The sequence below is a fragment of the Triturus cristatus genome, chromosome 10 (genome assembly GCF_964204655.1).
Source record: "Triturus cristatus chromosome 10, aTriCri1.1, whole genome shotgun sequence".
Taxonomy (NCBI): Eukaryota; Metazoa; Chordata; class Amphibia; order Caudata; family Salamandridae; genus Triturus; species Triturus cristatus.
Window position 1 is genome coordinate 1,021,104,134 of NC_140593.1, and position 22,405 is coordinate 1,021,126,538.

The window sequence follows — 22,405 nt, forward strand, 5'->3', positions numbered from 1 at the left end:
GGTTCTTTCCCTACCATACCTGGTGATGGGGATTCTAAAAAGATGGAGCAGGCAGCAAAGAATGTATTCTCTTCTGCTAGTATGACTCTGAAGTCCACTAATGCAACCTGTCTTCTTGGGAGGTATACCCATGCTTTGATGGACTCAATCAAGCAGCTAGCTCCAAAGTTGCCTGAAGAGGATCGAAAAAATTTCTTGGAGGCCCTTTCTGATTCTCAAGCTGTGGCCCGTCGGGTGATACAATCTGGTCTGGACACTGCTGACTCTGTGGCTTGTGTGATGGGATCTTCTGTGGCGACAAGAAGACAAGCCTGGCTTAGATCGTCCGGATTTTCTCCTGATGTTCAAGCGAATTTGGTGGAGTTGCCCTTTGATGGGTCAAGACTATTTGGGTCAAAGGCTGATTCTGCCTTGCAGCATTTTAAGAATAGCAGGGCTACTGCAAGGTCTCTAGGCCTCCAGGTGCAGTCCAGAGGATACGGCTACAAGTGGTTTCGGAAGAGGTGCTTCCTTTCGTGGCCGCCAGCAGGCTTAACAGGGCCAGCAGCAACAGCAGAACCCTTTATACAAATCGTACAGAGGGAAGCCTCACGACAGCAATCCGCCTCCTCTTCCAATTCTCCTCCCACCACCATTGGTACTTCAGGAAAGCAGTTCTAGATCCCCCATCTTAGAACATGTTGGTCCGGTAGGGGGTCGGGTGTCCCACTTTCTACAAGATTGGAAACTGATCACTTCAGATCGTTGGGTTTTAAATCTTGTAGAGAATGGGTACGCCCTCCCTTTTTTAGAGTTTCCTCCTCCTTACCCTCCTCACCAGGGTTGGTGTTCAGAGGACCACGTACTGCTTTTGCAGCAGGAAGTTCTTACCTTGTTACAGAAAGGTGCGATAGAGGTGGTTCCGGAGCAGGAGAGGGGTCAGGGATGCTATTCCCGGTATTTCCTGATCCCCAAAAAAGACAGTCGATTAAGGTTGATCTTGGACATCAGGATTCTGAACCTTTATCTAAGACAGGAAAAGTTCAAAATGTTGACCTTGGCTCAGGTTCTTCTTGCGCTGCAACAGGAAGACTGGATGGTGTCCATCAATCTGCAGGATGCGTATTTTCATCTTCCCATCCTGAAGTCGCATCGGAAGTATCTCTGGTTCACGGTAGGGTCGCAACACTATCAGTTTGCGGTTCTTCCGTTCGGTCTCACTTCTACGCCTCGAGTCTTTACAAAGGTGATGGCGGTGGTAGCAGCACATCTCAGAAGGTCAGGGGTTCCTGTTTTCCCCTACCTGGACGACTGGCTGTTGAAAGCAGAGTCTCCGGAGTTGGTGTTACGCCACTTGCAAGCAACAACACAACTGTTGTTCAGCTTGGGTTTCTCAATAAATGTACCCAAATCTCACCTGGTGCCTTCTCAACGCTGCCTGTTCATAAGGGCAATACTGAACACTACTGTGAGTCGAGCTTTTCCACCTCCGCGGAGGATTCTCGACATACAGGCAAAGATTCCTTTATTTCACAATGGAACGGTTGTTCCAGTCCTGTTGGTCAGTCATGCACGCTGGCACATAAGAGCACTTCAGTGGTGTCTCCACAGGCAGTGGTATCAACTCAATGGAGATCTCGAGGAGAAGGTCAGAATCTCCAGAGAAGCCAATTGACTTTGTGGGGTGTGCAGGGCAGCCTGTCTCAAGGAAAGCCCTTTCAGCTTTCTCCACCTGTGGCCACAGTAATCACGGATGCCTCTGCTCTAGGGTGTGGTGCTCATCTGGGGGATCTGGAGGTCAAACATCTTTGGTCTCCAGAGGAAAGGTTGCTTCACATCAACCTTTTGGAATTGCGGGCGATATGTTTGGCACTAAAGGCTTTCCTTCCTTCCCTTTGCGGTCAGTCGGTTCAGGTCCTGACGGACAACACTACCGCAATGTGGTACATCAACAAGCAGGGAGGTTGTATCGTCTGTCGAGAGGCTCTGCGACTCTGGTCCTGGGCTCAGAACCATCGGATTTCTGTGTGTTTGCAAATCATCTAGCCGGTGTGCTGAATGTTCGTGCGGACAGTCTCAGTCGGCATTACTCTGCCGATCACGAGTGGCGGCTTCATCTGGAGGTGGTCCTTCGTATCTTCCAGATGTGGAGGTCTCCTCGGTTGGACCTTGATTCCTCGGGTTCTGAGGAAGATTCGCCAAGACCAGGCCCTAGTCATTTTGATCGCCCCGGATTGGCCAAGAAGGGTGTGGTACACAGATCTTCTTCACCTCTCATCGCACCTTCCGCTTCCGTCTGCCTCTCAGGGCAGACCTCCTTTCGCAGTCGCAGGGACAGGTTCTTCACCCCCACCTCCAGAGCCTGCACCTTCATGCCTGGAGATTGAACGGGGCAACCTGAGTTCCTTCTCTCTCCCGCCGGATGTGATGGATGTTATTTTATCATCCAGGAGACACTCCACCAAGTCTGTTTACTCTTCCAGATGGTCTAGATTTGTTAGGTGGTGTGGAGAGAGATCCATTGATCCTTTAAAGGCCCACTTGTCGGACGTTCTTCAGTTTTCACTTTTCTTGGCCCAGCAGGGTTGTGCTGTGGCTACTGTTAAGGGCTATTTGTCGGCTTTGTCAGCTTTTCTCTGTTTGCCGAACCATGCGTCTTTATTTAAGCCCCCCATTGTCATGAGGTTCATTAAGCGCCTTACTAATAAGTTTCCTTCCACTCCTTTCATTATGCCTCAGTGGTATTTGAATCTCGGTCTTACCTTTTTAATGGGTTCTCCATTTGAGCCTCCTCATACTTTGTCCTTTGAGGCTTCTTTCTTTTAAAACAGTTTTCTTGATTGCCATTACCTCGGCCAGGAGGGTAAGTGAGCTTCAGGCTCTTAGTTCGAAGCCTCCATTCTTGACCATTCATGCAGATAAGTTAGTTCTAAGGACCAGGGCTGCTTTCCTTCCCAAGATGGTTACCCCTTTCCATATGGGAGAGTCCATTACTTTACCCACCTTTTATCCTCACCCTTCCAAGGAGGAGGAGAGACTTATTTGGACAGAACAAGTGATCTGAGGCTGGATGATCAGCTCTTTGTGGGCTACGTTGGGAAGATGAAAGGCAAGGCTGTGCACAAGCGGACTCTCTCCAGGTGGATTATCTTGTGCATCAATAATTGCTGCGCCTTGGCCAAGAAGGACCCTCCAGAAGGTATCAGAGCTCATTCCACTAGAGCTAAATCTTCTTCTTCTGCTTTGGCTAGAGGTGTTCCTGTAATTGATATTTGTAAAGCAGCAACTTGGGCCTCCCTCCATACTTTTGCAAAGCATTACTGCTTGGATTCGGAGGTTAGGAGGGACGGCCATTTTTCTCGATCTGTGCTGCAAGATTTTTTGGTCTAGTCAGGTGGACACCCTCGTCCGGGTGAGGTACGGCTTTGGGACTCTATTCATAAGGTGAGGAATCCACAGGCAGAAGTATCCATCAGAAGAATAAGTTACTTACCTTCGGTAACGCTTTTTCTGGTGGATACAATATCTGCCTGTGGATTCCTCACTGTCCCACCCGCCTCCCCGTTGTCCACCTGTTTCTACCAAAAAGATGCTTTAACTGTTTAACATGAGTGTTTTTTAAATATGACTTTATCATGCTTATGTTTTAATAGTGGAAAATGCTTGACCTTTTGCTATTTCTCCATGCCCTTATTGGGTTACGCATTTGTATATATATATGTTTTGTATACTATGTATACATGTGAAAATATATCGGTCCGCCCGTTTGCCTCGGTGGCACGGAAAAAATGGGAGGAACTGACATCACGCCAACGAAGTCCTTTTATGGCTCCGGTGACGTCATGCGGAGCCGCGAGCGGAGCCATAGCATTATGACGTCCTCGTCGACGTGGGAGAGCTAGGAAAGAATTTCCGCAGAATGCTGGCGCAGAGGGTATTCAGAAGGTGAAGAATACACAGGCAGATATTTTATCCCCCAGAAAAAGCGTTACCGAAGATAAGTAACTTGTTCTTTTGTCACTTTGCTATTCTTTAAAAAAAAAAAAAACAATAGTTTACATTGTTTCAGTGTGCCTTAATTTTCCTGCGTTCTAAGCTCCAAAATTTCTTCCTTTGCTCTTCTTCAATTGGTTATTATGGTATTTCTTTATTGTGGTTTCTTTATTTTCACTTAATGCTAAGCAGTAAATACTTTTCAGGCATAGATGTTATTGTTGAGCAGTGATCTTTTGAATATTGTGAAAGATACATTTACCTTTTGTTCCCTTAATCCGCATGATACTTTAAAACTGTGCAGCTCTAAGGCTACCATAGCACTCACAATCCAAACCCAGGAGAGACAAATCTGGTACACAAACTAGTTATGAATGTCTGTGGCACTTGCATTCAATTTCTTTTCAGTCAGATTCTATTTAGAAAATAGAAAGCATGGTCTGACACCCCAATCTGGAGGTTTCCCCCTATTAGTATATAGAGAAATTGGATCCTCAGTATTGCCAAAAGATTTTGCTACCCATTATTTTATGTACTTAGCTATCAGGTCTTGGCTTTTTTGACAGTGGTCACAGTTTACAGGTAAAAATCCACAGCAAACTTCTTTTCCTCTAAGTTTCAGTAATCCAAGCTTTTCTGGGGGGATATGAACAAACTTTAAACCAACTGTATGTATTCAAGTGGGTGCTAAGGAAAACAAACTCTTGGCCTCTCTTCTCTGACTGCCGGCAAACAGCAGGGTCGTATACAGTTGCTGCCTACTCTAGAGCCTTATACAGATGCTTTGAATTCAGACTGTGCATGTCTTCCCAAGATGTTAATTCCTTTTTTCTTTTCGATCTCTTGGATACAGAGGATTCTCCATAATCTAGGTTTGAGAAGGCATCTGAATTTAATTTAAAAAAAAATATTTTTATTGAGAAATGATATCCAACAGTTGGTAAAATAAGGCATTGTTGATGCATTTAGTGCACAATATGAATCCTAAAAGTCAATTTTGTGACTAATAAGTTGTATTTTCAATCATAGGGCTCAGAAATGTAAATTTGTATGAGATCTTTAAGAGGCCGGTGTAAATTGGTTAGACTTTTTATCATCCATGTTGGTTAATTGCCGAACAGCTAAGTGTCATAGGTTTCCATCACACACTGTTTCTCATGTACTCTTGAGTGGACTAAGTCTAAGAGATTGTCGGAGGTTGTATGGGCTTTGAGGGAGAATTGTTTTTGTCCTGGCCTGCTCCATCCTGGGCCTTAACAACCAGCAGACCAACGTTGATGGGAATACCCAAGACCTAACAGGGGAACCTCTTGCACTTCCTGACACCCCAGCAACAAAAAGACGCTGACTTGTAGGGGTCAGCATGTTTTTGTCATCTTGCCAAGACCCAGAAGCACACTAAGAAAGGACCCTTTTGATGGAGGCACCAAACCGGGTGCGGACCAGCGGAGCAATGCGTGCCCAGTAAGGAAATTCAGCCCGACACATTCTGACACGCACTAGAACTATCCGGTTCCTTTAAAAAATTAGGTACAAAGGAGTTGCATGAAGGAGCGTCATAAAGTTGTCACTGAGTTAGGCAGCAGGGTAAAATACACTGACTGCAGCAAACCTACAATGAGGGATACCTAAAAAGTCAAAGAGCAAAACATTGCTCCAACCACAGCAGGAAGATCTAGAAAACTGACTGAGGTGAAATAACATAAGGTTCTATGAATATATATAGATTCCTCACCTTAAGAATTCATCCTGACTGCAGATTGATGTGGAAACCTTTTTTCGACTGACCCCACACAGGTTGAAGCCTTCTTGCAACTTCAGGATATCCTCTGAAACCCTCTGAGCTGTTCCCTAAATGGGGTAGAGTGTCTATTCATGCATGCTTGCTGACTTCCGTGGCGTGCTATGGCCACTTCCTCTGTGGCAAAGTCAAACCAGTTAGGAAGCCTTCCCCAGTTTGCTCATTCCAATTTTGATGTATACAAAATAGTGATGGATGAAGTGTTTGAATTAATCTCAGTCACTCGGGACGCATCCCAATCCATTGATGTTTTGCACACCATGCCACCTCAGTTTGAACCCAGCTATATGTCAATCAGTCTTGACCCTGCTCCAGTGCAAACGGTCCAGCCCAAACTGCCAAGCTAGGTCCTCCCTGAACTGTACCACAAGCAACCCAGGACTGGTTTTGCCCTAGTTATGGGCTCATCAGCCAAATATAGCTTGGTTCCAGTGACACTTTGCACGGAACCTACGTCTTGGCATACCAGTCCCACTTGGGTGACACAGCAAAGTGTACAAAAAGTGATCAATGGAATGCTTGAATTGATTTCAGCCACTGGTAATTACTCAGGGCTGCGTTCCAGTCCATTGTTTGCACACCATGCCGGTTTCACCCTAGTTTTATGCTCATCCGCTGGATATAGCTTGGTTCCAGTGACAAAATGTGCATGGGACCCACGTCTGACATCCAGATTCTGTCAGACAGCATCACTACCGTCCATTATATAAACAAACAGGACAATATTTGGTAGTGTACCCTCTATTGGAATACTGTTCACCTGGGGACCGGGGTGCAGCCACAGGGAGTCTTCCAAAGAGCAGCCCATATCACAGGCTTTCATTGTGAGAGCCTCAGGCATCTCTCGCTTTAAGGGCCAGAAGAGGGAGAGATAGGGCACTCTTCACCGTATTATATTTTCCATATCTGAAAGAAACACGTTAGTTAGATTCCTCACCTTAGAATATCCCCAGGCGTCAGACTGGATCCAGAAGATTTTTCGTCAGCAATACCCCTTGCGCGTCGCTAGGCGTCGTCTGCGGCTCCGCGTCCGTCGGCAGCGTCGTGCGCCGGAATGACGTCGTCGGAGTACTTAGACGCCGCCCTCGCGCGCTGATGTCAGTTCTTCTTTTTTCCGCGCCAGTAAGCGCAGATCCGGGAGAGCTACCCCTTTTAGTCTTTTTTGACTAACTTTTTTGATCCTTTTTGATCTCGTCTCGACTCCGGTGCCGGTAGGATGCCTGGTTTTAAAGCCTGTGCTGACTGCAACCGCTTGATGTCGGTTACGGACCATCACCGCCGGTGCCTTTACTGCTTGGGCCTCGACCACGACGCGGAGTCGTGTTCGGACTGCAAGGCCCTGACCTCGAAGGCTAGACGGGAGCGGTCCCGTAAGCTTCTCGAGCTTCGCCACTCGGCTCCGCGCCCCTCTCGATCCCGGTCCAGGAGGAGGTCCAAGGATCGGTCGCGGAGCCGCAGCCGACGTCATCATCGGTCGTCTGGCTCCAAGTCTTCGGGTAAGTCGAAGCACTCCAAGAAGTCCAAGAGGCGACACCGCTCTTCGGACTCCCCTCGCCGGTCGCGCGACTCGGCCGAGGGTCAGGGTGGTTCCACCCCCGCGGCTCCAGCGGAGACGCAGGAGCCGCGCAAGTCCCCATACCCGCCGGTCCCTGGGACTGACGCGACGTCGGCGGAGGTCAGTGCCTTCCTCTCGGCCATGAGGAACCTGGCTCCGCCGTCGACGCCCGCTGGCGCGCCTTCGGGCCCCACGAACCCGACTGGGCAACCTTGCCTGCCGACGGCTCCGGCCTCGACGCCACAAGTGCCCGAGGGACCCGTTCCCGAGTCCCCACCGACGCCGGTCGACCTCGTCACGCCTCCTCCGCCGGCGTCGACACCGGTACCACCCCCGACGCCGGCTCCGCTCGGCGTCGAGCCCCACTTCAGCCCCGGTCCGGGCCCGGCGCCGTTACGGCGTCGATGGACGCCGCGTACGGCGCCGCTGGAGACACATTATGTCTATCGCCCGGCTCCGATCCTTCCGCCTGCATATCAGGAATCGGATGACGGGGGCGAATGGGAGGGATCCGAGGATCCTATGGCCGTTCAGGCTCAGCTGTCACAGGACTGGGCAGATGAACTGGGGGAGGCCAGAGGTCTGGATACCTCTCCAGACACTGGATTCATCTCTCCTCCGACTGTGGCTTCGGAGGAGGGTGCTGCTGTCTCTGTGGTGCTGCGCAAGGCGGCCGCAGCCCTTGGGCTCGAGCTACCTGCCGTGGCTGTGAGGACTAACGTCCTCACTGAGGTGCTTCAGTCTGCAGCAAGCTCCACTGAGCCTCTGCTGCAATTCAATGAGGCCCTCATTGACGTTCTGCAGGGCACCTGGTCCAAGCCCTCCACAGTCCCTCCTGTGGACAGGAACGTCGCCAGGCGCCACCGCCCTGCTCCGGGCGACCCCAGTTTTCTGTCCCAACACCCTACCCCCGAGAGCCTGGTTATCCAGGCCTCTACCTCCCAATCCTCCTTCCCGACCGCCCGCTGGACCGGGATTCCAAGAGACTGGAACAGTTTAGCAAAAAGCTGTTCTCCTCCCTTAGTTTGGGCCTGCGGTCTTTGAACACCGCCTGTCTCTTGGACCGTTATTCCCACTCTCTGTGGGATACGGTGGAGGACGTGCTGCCCCTGTGTCCGGAGGAGGTCCAGACACGACTTACCCAGGCTCTGGCCGATGGGAGGGATGCAGCACGACATGCTATCCGATGTGGGCTTGACACTACGGACTCGCTGGGTAGGGCGATTTCTACCACGGTGGCGCTTAGACGTCACGCCTGGCTGCGGTCCACGTCCTTTTCGGGTGATGTCCAGAGCACTCTCATGGACATGCCCTTTGATGGCACTCGCCTTTTTGGTGAGAAAGCGGACAGTGCGCTGAATCGCTTTAAGGACTCCCGGGCTACGGCCAAGTCCTTGGGCCTCTCGGCCCCGTGGTCGCAAACTTCCGCTTTTCGCCCCTTTCGTGGCCAAGGAAGGGGTGCCTCCTCACGTACGCCTAGCCACCAGCCGCAGAACCAACCTGCGTGCGGTCGCGAACGTGGTTTCCGCCGAGGCGGTTCTGGAGGACGACGCGGTCAGCCCACATCCACCCCGGCAGCATCCACCTCAAAGCCTTCCTAGTCCGAGCTTTCAGGCCCATTCCACGCCAGTGGGCGGCAGAGTTCGCCATCACCTGCTCCACTGGCGGTCCATCACATCGGACAGGTGGGTGCTGCAAATCGTCCGAAGGGGCTACTCCCTCCCCTTCGAGACGACCCCTCCAGCCATGCCACCGCAGCACCACCGTATCTCGGGGGATCATTTGAATCTTCTCCACGAGGAAGTTTCGGCCCTCTTGGCCAAGGGGTCCGTCGAGCGCGTTCCGAGCCCAGAAGTAGGTCGTGGTTGTTATTCCCACTACTTTCTGGTTCCCAAGAAGGGCAAAGGGGGCCTACGCCCTATCTTGGACCTCCGGAACGTCAATGCCTTCCTCCGGAAGGAAAGGTTCAAGATGTTAACTTTGGCTCAGGTTCTAGCTGCCCTAGACCCGGGAGACTGGATGGTAGCGTTGGACTTGCAGGACGCATATTTCCACATCCCCGTCCTGCCGGCCCACCGGCGTTACCGGCGGTTCACGGTGGGTCAAGAGCACTTTCAGTTTACCGTGCTCCCCTTCGGCCTCACCAGTGCCCCTCGGGTGTTCACGAAAGTGATGGCAGTGGTCGCAGCTCATCTGCGCAGATCAGGGGTTCCAGTCTTCCCCTATCTCGACGACTGGTTGTTGAAGGCGGGCTCACCCCAGGCAGTCGTCTCCCACCTCCAGACTACTGCGGATCTCCTGCATTTGCTGGGGTTTTCCATCAACGTGCCGAAGTCACACCTGAGTCCCTCTCAGAAGCTCCTCTTCATCGGAGCGGTTCTCGATTCGGCGCAGTTCCGGGTACATCCACCGGAACAGCGGGTCCGGGATATTCAGGCCCTGATTCCCATCTTTCGGCCTCTATCCTGGGTTTCGGTCAGGCTAGTGTTGCGGCTTCTGGGGCTGATGGCCTCCTGCATCCTACTAGTGCATCACGCCAGGCGGCGCATGCGGGCTCTGCAGTGGGACCTGAAGTTTCAGTGGGCCCAGCATCACGGCAACCTGTCCGACCATGTCTTGATCTCGGAGGGCACTGTACAGCAGTTGCAGTGGTGGCTCACGGACCGCGATTGGGTCACGGGCAAGAGCCTCTCCCTTCCCCAACCGGAGCATGTCGTAGTGACAGGTGCGTCCCTCCTGGGATGGGGTGGCCATATGGGAGAGGCGGAGATCAGAGGCCTCTGGTCTCCGGCGGAGTCTCGTCTCCACATCAACCTGTTGGAGTTGAGAGCGATCCGACTTGCACTGAAAGCCTTCCTTCCCTCTGTCAGGGGAAGTGTCGTGCAGGTGCTCACGGACAACACCACCGCCATGTGGTATTGCAACAAACAAGGCAGGGTGGGGTCGTGGACCCTTTGTCAGGAACCTCTGGACATGGCTGGAACACCAGGGCGTCACCCTAGTGGTTCAACATCTGGCGGGCTCTCTGAACGCCAGAGCAGACGAACTCAGCCGCCGGTGCATGATGGATCACGAATGGCGTCTGAACTCCGAAGTGGCGCAAGGTCTCTTTCAGCAGTGGGGAGAGCCTTGGTTAGATCTATTCGCCACCGAAGAGAACGCGCAATGTCAGCAGTTCTGCGCGTTGGAATTTCCAAGGCGGCACTCGCTCGGCGACGCATTTCGTCACGAGTGGAGTTGCGGTCTGTTGTACGCCTTTCCGCCTATACCACTTCTGCCCAGAGTGCTGAAGAAGATCAGGCACGACCGGGCCCAAGTCATCTTGGTGGCTCCGGATTGGGCACGAAGGTACTGGTATCCCGAGCTACTCAGTATGTTGACCGATCCTCCGATACGTCTGCCCCTTCGGGAGGATCTTCTGTCGCAGCAGCAGGGGACGGTCCTCCACCCGAACCTGTCCAGCCTCCACCTCCATGCGTGGAGATTGAGCGGCGGCAGTTGATGCCATTTGACTTGCCTCCTTAAGTCTGTGATATCATTCTGGCAGCCAGGCGTCCCTCCACAAAGACGGTATACGCCTGCCGGTGGAACAAATTTGTGGCATGGTGCACAGCAAAGGCTGTGGATCCCCTTTCCGCCCCTCTTTCTGAGGTTCTCCTCTTTCTCCTCTTTCTTCTTTCTTTGGCCTGGCAGGGCTCTGCCCTAGGCACCTTGAAAGGTTATCTTGCTGCCATCTCTGCCTTCTTGCGGCTTCCTGATCAGCCTTCTCTTTTCAAGTCCCCTGCAGTTACACGCTTTCTAAAAGGCATTACTCACACGTTCCCTCCTGTCCCTTTTGTAATGCCTCAGTGGGACTTGAATCTTGTTCTCACATTTCTAATGTGCGCTCCCTTTGAGCCTCTTCATAATTGTCCTCTTCGTCTGCTGACGCTTAAGACTGCTTTTCTGGTAGCCATCACCTCGGCTAGACGGGTGAGTGAGCTCCAGGCTTTATCATCAAAGCCTCCTTTTCTCTCTGTTCATCCGGACAAGGTTGTCCTTCGGCCTCGTCCCTCCTTTCTTCCGAAAGTGGTGACCCCCTTTCATCTTGGGCAGTCTGTCACCTTGCCCACCTTCTTTCCGCCTCCGCATCCTTCCAAAGAGGAAGAGAGGCTCCACCGTCTGGACCCAAAACGTGCGCTCTCCTTTTATCTGGACCGCACGAAGCAGTTCCGGGTGGACGACCAACTTTTTGTTGGATACGTGGGTGCTAAGAAGGGGAAAGCCGTGCACAAACGGACCATCTCTCGGTGGGTCGTTTTGTGCATCAAAATTTGTTATTCCTTTCAAAAACGGACCCTCCTGTTGGGCTGCGCGCCCATTCTACTCGGGCCACAGCGGCTACTACTGCTTTGGGACGGGGTGTCCCTTTGCAGGACATCTGTCAGGCGGCGACGTGGGCTTCGCTACACACGTTTGCCAGGCATTATTGCTTTGACAGCCAAGTCCGGAGGGATGGCTTCTTTGGCCGTTCTGTCCTCCAGGACTTTCTGGTGTGATCTTGGTTCGCAGACCCACCACCGGGGATGGTATTGCTGGGCTATCTATTCTAAGGTGAGGAAGCTAACAAACGTGTTTCTTTCAGATGAACAAGTTACTTACCTTCGGTAACGATGTATCTATAAGAAACATTAGTTAGTTAGATTCCTCACCGACCCACCCATCCTCCCCGTTCTGCGAACTGACATCTAGGGTTAAGGTTGTCCTTTTCAGGCCCCTAGATTTTATTTTTGGCACCAGTGTCGGTCTTTGCATGGCTCTGCGTTCCTGGCGCGGAAAGCTATGTACAAGAACTGACGTCAGCGCGCGAGGGCGGCGTCTAAGTACTCCGACGACGTCATTCCGGCGCACGACGACGGACGCGGAGCCGCAGACGACGCCTAGCGACACGCAAGGGGTATTGCTGACGAAAAATCTTCCGGATCCAGTCTGACGCCTGGGGATATTCTAAGGTGAGGAATCTAACTAACTAATGTTTCTTACAGATACATCGTTACCGAAGGTAAGTAACTTGTTCTTATGGATCAATCCGCTACTGTCCGACACGGAAAGTGGACACAGTTTTGTGCCATATCCCTCAATATGATTTCCACGGAGGGAATGCCTTCAGGATTAGTTGGTCTAAAGGTGTATGCATTTCTACCAATCCTTCTTCTATCCGAAGTTCAGTGGAAAATGTAGGAGGATCGCGCACAGCTGATACTGATCACTCCATGCTATTCAGTCATCTATTCTGCCCAGAGCAGACCTGCCCTTGTAGCCGAATAGTTAGGTCCTTCATTCCAGTCTCAAGACGCTGCCGTTCACTCGTGGAGATTTAGGGGGTGCCAACTAGAATCCTACCTTATGAGGTCACAGATGTCAACCTGATGGGCTGTAAACCTGCCACCAGATCCACCTACCGCAGACCTCTGGAGCAGGTTTGTCCAGTGATGTGCTTTGGAAGGTATTATCCGTCTTTTTACATGTTGCATAGCCGATGTCTTGAGACTTACATTCCCCCTTTTACAGCAAAGATATTGTGGTGGCTACACTTAAAGGCTACCTGGCAACTCAGTCTGCGTTTCTACCTTCCTTATTAACCACCTCCGCGTTTAAATCATCACTAATGGTGCCTTTTCTTAAAGGTTGTGAACTTGTCCCTTCCCACACCTTTTAATGTTCCTCAGTCAGATTTAAACCTTGTTTTCACTCCTTGATAGCATCTCATTTTAGCTGATTTATAGTCGCCTGATTTAACTTTGTACTCTAAAAGCAGTTCTTTTGCTGATGATTACGTCTGCCCGCTGATTAAGAGAACTGTAGGCCTCTTGGGTTCGTCCCGCCCTTGACAACTGCCCCTCCTTCTTATCCAGAGTAGTTTCATATGGGCCATTCTATCACCCTTCCTTCTTACTTCCCTCTTCAGCATCCAGCCAAGAAGGAGGGATATCTGCATAGAATGGACGCCAGGCAGCATTGTCATGCTATCTCAGCATGTGACAAGTCAAAGTTCAGGGCTAGCTCTTTGTATGCTTTGCTTGACTTAATAAGGGCAGTGTGGTGACCAAAATCGTGATTTTCGTTTTGGACATGCTTTATATCGAGCTCTGGGGTGCGTGGACCAACATAGATGAGAGCATCTGTGCTCATTCCACCAGGGCCATGTTTCCTTCCATGGCTCTTCCAGAGGTGGCCATGTTGCCAGCAACTGCCAAGAGACTACGTAGTCATCTTTGCTTACTCTTTCAAAGCACTACTGCCTCACATCTCAGGCATGCAGCGATGGCTACTTTGCCAGAGTAATGTTTCATGCTATCCTTAGTTAATCAGCACTCCTCAGTCCTACTGTGCACAAAGGTACTGCTTTGGGACTCATTCGTAAGGTGAGGAGTCTGCATAAAGATGTATCCATCCAAAGAAACGTTTAATTACCTCCTGAAATGATATTTCTGGTGTATACATACCTAATTTTCCTGCAGATTCCTCACTGCATCTCTTTTACCTGATGTTCTAATGTCCTGATTTATAAAATGCAAAGGTAAGCAAAAATTGCATGTGCTGTATTAGTTGCCGTCGTGACTCTCCGGGTTTCTCTCCACATGCCTCGATGGGATTTGAAAATTAATTCCTGGAACTGTTACCCATTTTCTAGGTTGACACCTCATATGTTTCCGTGACATCAGTTACAGAAGCGTAGTCACACCTTGAGCTGCATGGTTTCACCTCATGGTACTGGGCAGTCTTTGCTGGAGTAGAAGATTTCCGTCCCAGTCAGATGCCTGGAAGAAGTAATTATAAGCTGAAAAATCTGTGGATTTTTTAAACACCAGAAATAGTGTTACGAAAGGCAAGTAAATCTTTTGTAAGAGGCCTGCCAAGGGGGCCACGATATCATGAAGTTGGTGAAAGGTCTGCTACACTGCATCAGAGGAAAGCAGATGACCCTCCTATATGGCGGAACCACACATATAGTGTCTTCTTTAATATTTGCAAAGCTCTCTCACCAGACATGCTGCCTAAAGTTCACTTCATCAAACTAAAATAGGAGGTCATAAAAGCTGCCTGTACAAAGGGACTCTACAACATGCAGCTGTTTCAAGACCTATTCATAAATAGTCTTCAGAAACACACAGCCTGCTGTCCCATCACTGAGTTTCTTCAACAAAAGAAAATTATCTACTAATGGGGCCACTCTGTTTGTTTGCTTCCTTGTCTCTTGTGTTATGTTATATTGATTTGTATAGTGCACTAATCACCTTGGGGGGGTATCCAGGCACTTAGGCAAAGGTTGTAGGTGTGTGCTCCCCAGGGTGCTTATTTGAAGAGCCAAGTCTTCAGCAACTTGCAGAACTCAGAAAGTGAGGAGGAAGCTCTGATGTGTTGAGGAAAGTTGTTCTATGTCTTGGGTGCGATGTAGGCGAATGAGCGATCTGCAGTTTTGCTTTAGTAGATGGGGGAATGTGTGAGAGTGACACAGGGCGTAGGTGTCTGGTGGGTTGGTAAAAGTGTATGCAGCTGTTCAAGAATACTAGTCCTGTGTTGTGTAGGGCTTTATATGTGTGCATGAGAAGTTTGAGTTGGCTGTGCTTGTGAATGGGGAGCTAGTGAAGCTTCTTCAGATGCAGTGTGATGTAGGAGTGGTTTGGGGGGTCTGTATGAGTTTTGCGGCTGCGTTCTGGAGTCTTTGTAGGAGTTGTTTGGAGATTCTGGTGTAGAGAGTGTTGCTGTAGTTCAGCCTGCTGGTGATCAGTCCTTGTGTAATGGTCCATCTGGTGAGAGCAAGTGACGGTCAATCTGTTTCCTGTAAGCATCCTTCTGCATCCAAAACTACACTGTGACACCATCCAAATTGTCGCACAGTTTAGAAGGAAAGGAAAAAAAGGTCCTCTATTGAATGGTGACATAGTCACTGCTTGTGCTACTGGTCTCCATCATATTAAGAGGGTCAGCACCAAAAATGATTCCAAAGCAGATTGTGAAGAAGACAACAATGTACATATTAATGTTGGTTGTGTTATGAGCTGAGGTGATGTCTCTGGGAGTTCAGACTGAATTAGTTGTTAATTTATTGCTTTAGCTCACGGGGCGGAGGGGGCAAATTATTTATTGATCAGGATAATGATTACTCCTATATTATACATGAGTATGTCACAAGAGCTTTGGGAGAGAAGTGAGGAGGGTTGGGAAGATATGAGGTCTATTACCATTTGACAGTTCAATTTGGTGTTTGAGAAGAGACACTGGTCTGACATCGATATGAGAAATCCTTTCTCCTTCTCGCTAGAGGGCACATCATTTGTTGAGAATTTTAAATGGTTACAATTGCTATCTTCAATGCCAGGTGCCTTAACCTCTTCAGTGCCCCGCCCTTTCCCCGCCCTGTGCCGGGCGTTGAATTAGCGGGCGGGGTTCATGACGAGATAGTCTCGTCATGGGCACAGCGCAACCGCGCTCCATGACGAGACTATCTCGTCATGGGCACTGAAGGGGCTAACTCCCCAGCAAAATTTCTTAATGTATACCTTGTGGTGAAGGGGTGCCAAAGGACACATCTGCCTGCTACAGGGGATGCATACTTAAGTATTGGGAAAGTATACATTCAAAAGGGTTCAGAGAGCAACACTTTTATTTCAATACAGCAAAGAATAAGGGAGCACCAGTCTTGCTTGCAGTTCAGTGCTACGGTAAAATAATTAGTTTGTCCATGGGCATTCACTAATTTTGGAATTGGGACAATGTAAACTTATGCTAGCGATTTTTTAGGTATAACCAAAAAACCGCTAGTTCTGTGACAAGTCTTCAAACTCAACTTCTTTTATGAGGACACATCTTGAAATGAAACAGGAAGTGTCAAAGACTTTTATTTTTTGAATTAATCAAAAAGTTTATTTATATTGAATTTTTAACCTTCCATTTGGCAGAACAATTTTTTGAAGAGTAAACAATCAATTAATGACAGTTTTAAAAAAAAAATAATTTCCCCACACCGTTCATTGATTTTCATCATACATACTATTCTGACATATCATTCATTCCCATACATTGGTCATACCCATACATTCACAAGCAGACGTATCCTAAATATCTAGTTAGAAAATGAACGTGAGAGTCTTTCTATTAGGACCACAGAAAGAAATTTTAAACATAATAATCTCTATATTGGTTTCTTTTTCAAGGAAGGAGTTTTTGAAAATTCTTATGGTCTCTTCACAAGGTCTACGCGTTTCGAGACCCCTTCTCTCCTGGGGCTCTCATCAGGACCTGTGGGTTGAAGACAACAGAGCCTTTTTCAGTAAACGAAGGGACCCCTGTCACCTTCTAAAAACATTGAAATACCTCATGTACAAATTAAAAATGATATTACCTCAAGTGGAGTGCTGTTGAAGTCAGCCAAAAGATATAACCTGAGTACAAAGGAGTGGAAGAGTGGATGTGTCAGCAATCAACTAAACGCATTCAACATCTCAAAATCACATTTGACTATGTGGACTTACTTTGGGAATTCCGTTTTGATGAGTTGTCAAACCACTATTTGGAAAAAGTGGTTGAAGCGTGGTGTGGTGTCAGCTGGAAAAGAGCGTGAAAAGCCCTTTAAATATTTTGTTAAAAAGAACTTTTTAAGCAAGCCATTGAAAATTCGTAGTTCTAAAATTATCGTACCTCCGTACTGGGTGGAAGAAAATACGATTTTTTTCTTTTGTTCTTTGTAGCAATTGTTGAAGTCGGTCGATCTTCAAGTTCTTTTAAGAGCTGGGGGAGAGTTGAAGTGGCGTTAGCATGCTGGTTTATGTAGATAAAAGGCGCGTTGCGATGCTTTAAGCAGTTGTTCCGAGAGCATACCTTAGTCTTCACTTCGCCTGTGGCAGGTTTCCGGTCGAATACAGCTGACGTCGATCACGTGATGATACGTGGTCTAGTATTTGTATTCGCTAAAGCTTAACATGGAAGAAAGACTTCCTGGAGTGTTTTATTGTTCACAATTGTCCAATGTTCCGGATTTGATAAGGAATAGATTTAGCACAAATTAAATATGCTCCTCATAATTAAAAATAAACTTTTTCAAGCTTGCATGCCTGACGAATTGTATACTCAGCGTTCTAACTGGAAGAACTCATTGGTTGAATACAAGATGTAGCGTAAAAAGTTCTTCATAGTTTATGACTGGTTCTTATTAAGTCAACATGCGTTGCACTCGGGATTTATCGTTGAAATGAGCTTAGTTATTGTTGGCAGACTTGACCAAATCTAATATTGGCGCTAGTGTCGGTACAGTGAGCTTAAGATAACTTTATTGGTGTTGGCAAGCTTGACAAAGCTTATTTTTAGCGCCAGTACAGGGGAATAAAGTATGCTTGCTATCGGCTGTTGGAGCGGAAATCTTTATTGCTAATTTACATGCTATACAGTGGTGGAATGGCAATCGATCGAGTGTTTCGCTCAATTTGTATAATTCAGAAAGTTCGTTAAGTCCATTAATGGCAGTGTTGAATTTTAGTATCAACATTGCTTCTTGTCGGGATAATTTCAGTTCCACATCACCACCTCTTCTGTCACGTTCGACTTTTGAAATGGCTGTCCATTTGAGGTCTTTGATTTGATGGTTTTAGCGACTTTTTAGGAGCACTAGCCACAAGTCTGACATAGATTTTACGTACTTCTGAGGGAAGCCAAAACATGCACACATGGACCATTTTTTTAAATTATAGATGCCAGCATGAGTTTTAAGTAAATGCACTGAGCTGTAAGCTCAACATGTGTTACTGACTTTGGTTAAGGTATGAAAATGTGTTAACATGTTGGCAAAATCTAACAGTTTGAGGCTACTAATAATGCTCCCAAGAATCTCCCTGTTTATATGCAAATATATCCAGAACCATGAAAGGAAGAATGGTCATTGTTTGCTTTAACAAAAATGTACACTCAACAAAGTCAATAATTGAGAATCGATGTAAAACTATTATGGGTAATCTGGAAATGAATTAGGGGCCACATTCTTAAAGAAAAGTAAAAACGCACAACCAAGGATGTGAATTTGCCTTGGTGATTTACGACTTCTCAAGAGTTTACAGAAATAGGCCAGGAAACCATACTCCTAGCAAATATTATGATTTCTATGTTTGTATTAAGCAGATATGCAGACGAATATTTTCTCACATGAAAACCTGCAAATTCCCTTTTTCTACAGCGCCTTTTTTCTCACGGTGAAAAAATGTACTCATGCCTTTGTTAGGAATATATTTACAACCTTCTCCAGTGTAGAAAGAGATTTGAGAGGGGTTTATAGAAACCCTTGAACGCATACTTTTGTCAGTAAGTACAGACTCACATGGCATTCCAACCAATTGTCTATTTCTAACACACAACACTGTCAAACTTTGTACTGTAAAGCAATGAATATAGTTCAAGGCAATTAGGGCCGTATGTATGAAAATAGACTTTTGCAATTCTCAAATTGCGATTTTCAGCAATTTGAGAATCGCAAAATGCAATGTATGTGGGATTTTCAAATAATTTTGCGAATCCCACATATTCCTTATTTGCGAATCGCAAATTGAGATTTGCAAATAAGGAATACCTTCCCATTCATTCCTATGGGCTAGTAGGCCCATAGGAATGAATGGGAAGGCATTCTCAATGTGCGATTAGCAATTAGAGAATCGCAAATTGAGAATGCATTTTCAAGGGTGCCAGGGTGTCAAACGGACACCCTGTTGCACCCCTGAAATGTGCATGTGTGCACATGTGGCACACATACATGCCCTAGGGGCATGTATGTGTGCCACAAATGCACTTTAAAAAATGCAAAATAGTGCATTTTTAAGTGAAATCTCAATTTACCACCAACTTGAAGTTGCGATTCCTTAAGGCCAAATCGCACTTTGTTTGTGCTTCTTACATTGCATTTAAGGAATCACAATTTGCGATTCCTTAAATGCAATTGCAAAATAAAGAATCGCAAAATTTGCGATTCCTTATATTGCGAGGGGGTATATTGCACACTGCTAATTTGCAATCGTAAAAGCTGAAATTCTGCGAATTTCAGTGTTTGCGATCGCAAATTGACTTCATACATATGGCCCTTAGTCACGTCTTCACTATTTAGGCTGCCAGTCAGACCATGTTTAGCAATATCAGCGCATCTGTTGTGAGCAGTTTTGGAGCCTTACAAAGTAGTGCATTCTTTTTGTGTTCAATGGGTGAAGTTTCTAAATTATTTATGCATTGATGAGGCTTTGTTTTAAAAGCTAAAACATAATTTTAGAGGAGTAGTATCCACTACAAATTGCTTTTGATAACCTTTATTCTTATAGATCTCTAGTCTGTTTAGATTCTTTATCACCAATCTCCCATTAATATACCTGAGAATATTCCTGTTTTTTCTGTGGTGAGAATATTTGAGGGACTGACAATGTAGGTACTGTGATACTATATAGTGTGCCCAGTGTCACTTGAGTTTGGTACAAGCTCCCTTTGAATGTATTAGAGCCCACAGCACTGCAGACATTTAAAAACGGGGGTTCAGAGTTTGGGAGGCTTCGAGTATTGCAAGATGCAAAGATTTTGCAGAGGAGAAATATCATTCAGAACCAACCTTACCAATTACATGTAATTTGCTTATTTACAGAAATTCTTCTAAAATAAGACACAAATTAGGGGGAAAAAACATGCTACTTTGATTAGACTGGTCTTAAAATACTGATTTTATTTTTAATAACACGATTTTCTCTTTGTCTTTCAGATAGAGTGTTAAATTGAAGTGAGCTTCAGATCTAAATTATTTATGACTACGTAACCGAGAAGTGGTTAATTCCAAAAGTGGTGCTTCTACGAATACTGTACAGAATTTTACCATGGGATTTTTTTTACTGAAGACTTTTTTTTAATTTTATTTTAGTAGTCCAGATGGATGGATGGAAATGTTTTACAACTTTTAAATGTTGTAAAATGCAGTGTAAATATCACATTGAAAATAATGCCCTGGAATACAACATCTCAAGTGCTGCTTACAGACTCAGGTTGATTTCTTGTATTTCATGTAATGTAACTCCAAGTTGGTGCAAAGAAGATCATAAAACCATGGCTATTTAAAATGATGAATATACTGCAACTGACCGTGTGCATATTTAATTTAAGAAATTATTTAAAAATTCACAAACTCTTATATAGAAATTTGTAAGAACAGTGTTTTTGGTAATGTATGATACTAGACACCTATCAATATGATATATTTCACATTGTTAGTTGTAAGGAAAGCTTAAAATGCTACATGACAAGTATTTTCCAGAACGTTTCCTTAACTGCCTCTCTTGCAAAATTTGGAAAATTACACATTTATGAATAGTCAGAAATGTATCTCTGACACCTTGCCCATGTCAATGTCCGTTTCTAGTAATACACGGTTTCATACAGTGTCATTTGTCTTCTGTTATGGTAAAAGCGCTATCTTTCTTTCTGAGGTTTCTAGTTACTGACAATTATTCATACTGTGATTTTATTTAAATATGAAATGCTGTCAAACTGTGCTAAACATTTATAATTTACTGGTCCTGCATCAGGAGATAGAGTGGGAAATTGTATTTATGACAGTTAAAGACTAATTGTATGTTCATACAGTTTGTTCAGAGGTGTCAAAAATGTTGATCTTTGTTTTTCTAAAGATTAAAAACACATACCCCGCTAATTTAGCATGTCCAATGTACATATTATATAAATACAAACATTTTGAAATCAAGCCTTGTCTGTTTTTGCATTATTTCTGCTAAATGTTTATTTTTAATTTGTATTTATTTATTGAAACATCAGTTACTGCAAGTGGCTTGACCAGTACCACAACATAATATTTGATTTTGGTGTACTGTTTTTCAGTCATACAGCCGTAGAATATGCCTAGTCGATATATCTGGAACGAGTTACACATATTAGTGCATGTCATTGCAGGTTTAGCACATTCCCAATATCGATCTTGTCTTGTTAATACTTGGCAGTTTTTGCGCATCTAGGTCGGGGCACACATGGGATGACGTCTTTACGCTTATTGCCCATACAGATCAATATATTTCTTTCTACCCATATCCCACTATATTTGGTTTGTCCTGCCATTCTCCTCTCCTGTCTCCTTGCTTACTAGGTATGTCTGGTATGGGCCCCAGCAGGTTCTTTGTCGGCTTTTCGGAGGGATTAGCTCATTGAATATGTCAGTTTGTGTGTTACAGTAAAGCATATCTTTATGCCACTCTTCTAACTTCGAGGTCGGGCCCTTTCCCCACCTCATAGCCACCCGTCGCATAGCTAGTAATAAGCCAATAGCAACCAAGGGTCTGACAGTTTTCTAGATATCTAGATCTTGTCCTAGTAATGCCATTTTTGGGTCTGGCTCTAAATCTATGCCCGTTATTGCGCCATGGTCTTTAAATATGTTACACCAGTATTCGTATATTCCTGGGGAATACCAGGCTGTATGTATGAATCCTGCTTCTTCCCCGCATCTCTGGCACTTCAAATCCTCCCTTAGACCATATTTCCATTGTCGCTCAGGGGTGTAATACACCCTATGTAAACAGAAATGTATGAGCCTGTGGCATCCGTTTAGGGATATGGTTTTAGTCTTAGCGCAGCAGTATTGCCAGTCCTAGTCACTAAAGGGCCCACCTATGTCTTTCTGCCAATCCAACCTTACCTTCAGAATGACTGGCCTGTGCACTCATGCGCGCTAGTATAAAATTTGGTGATGAGTTTGACTGGTGTTTCAGTCTGTATCAATGTTAAAAAGACGTCCATAATTTGAGGCTCTAACATATCCTCTCCTAGCAATTCTTGCCAAGTATGCCTGGCTCAGTGAGAAAGGTATTTAACTATTGCCGTCATGTGGGAGGATTTTTCCTGTGTTGTTTCCTAGCTGTTTACTGCCCCATCAGTGAAAAAGTCTCCTAGCGTGGTTATCCCTAGAGTCCGCAGTGCCTGTCTTGCCCCTCCATCGGAATCCATAAGCACCACTGCAATGGGATATGTGGGGAGTATAATAGTGCACCTGCTTGCCTGTTCAGCAACGCGTACCA

General features: G+C 46.5%; 1 protein-coding gene across 2 annotated transcripts in view; it reads left to right on the forward strand.

Moving 5' to 3' along the window:
• USP42 (ubiquitin specific peptidase 42) overlaps nucleotides 1-21,081 on the forward strand; it is a 521,578-nt gene extending 500,497 nt beyond the window's left edge. For both annotated transcript variants that reach the window (XM_085629020.1, XM_085629022.1), the window contains exon 18: nucleotides 20,089-21,081. In XM_085629020.1, coding sequence (XP_085485146.1) covers nucleotides 20,089-20,105 — 17 coding nt within the window. In that variant the 3' untranslated portion in view covers nucleotides 20,106-21,081. The remainder of the gene's footprint in view (nucleotides 1-20,088) is intronic.
• The last annotated feature ends 1,324 nt before the right edge of the window (nucleotides 21,082-22,405 follow it).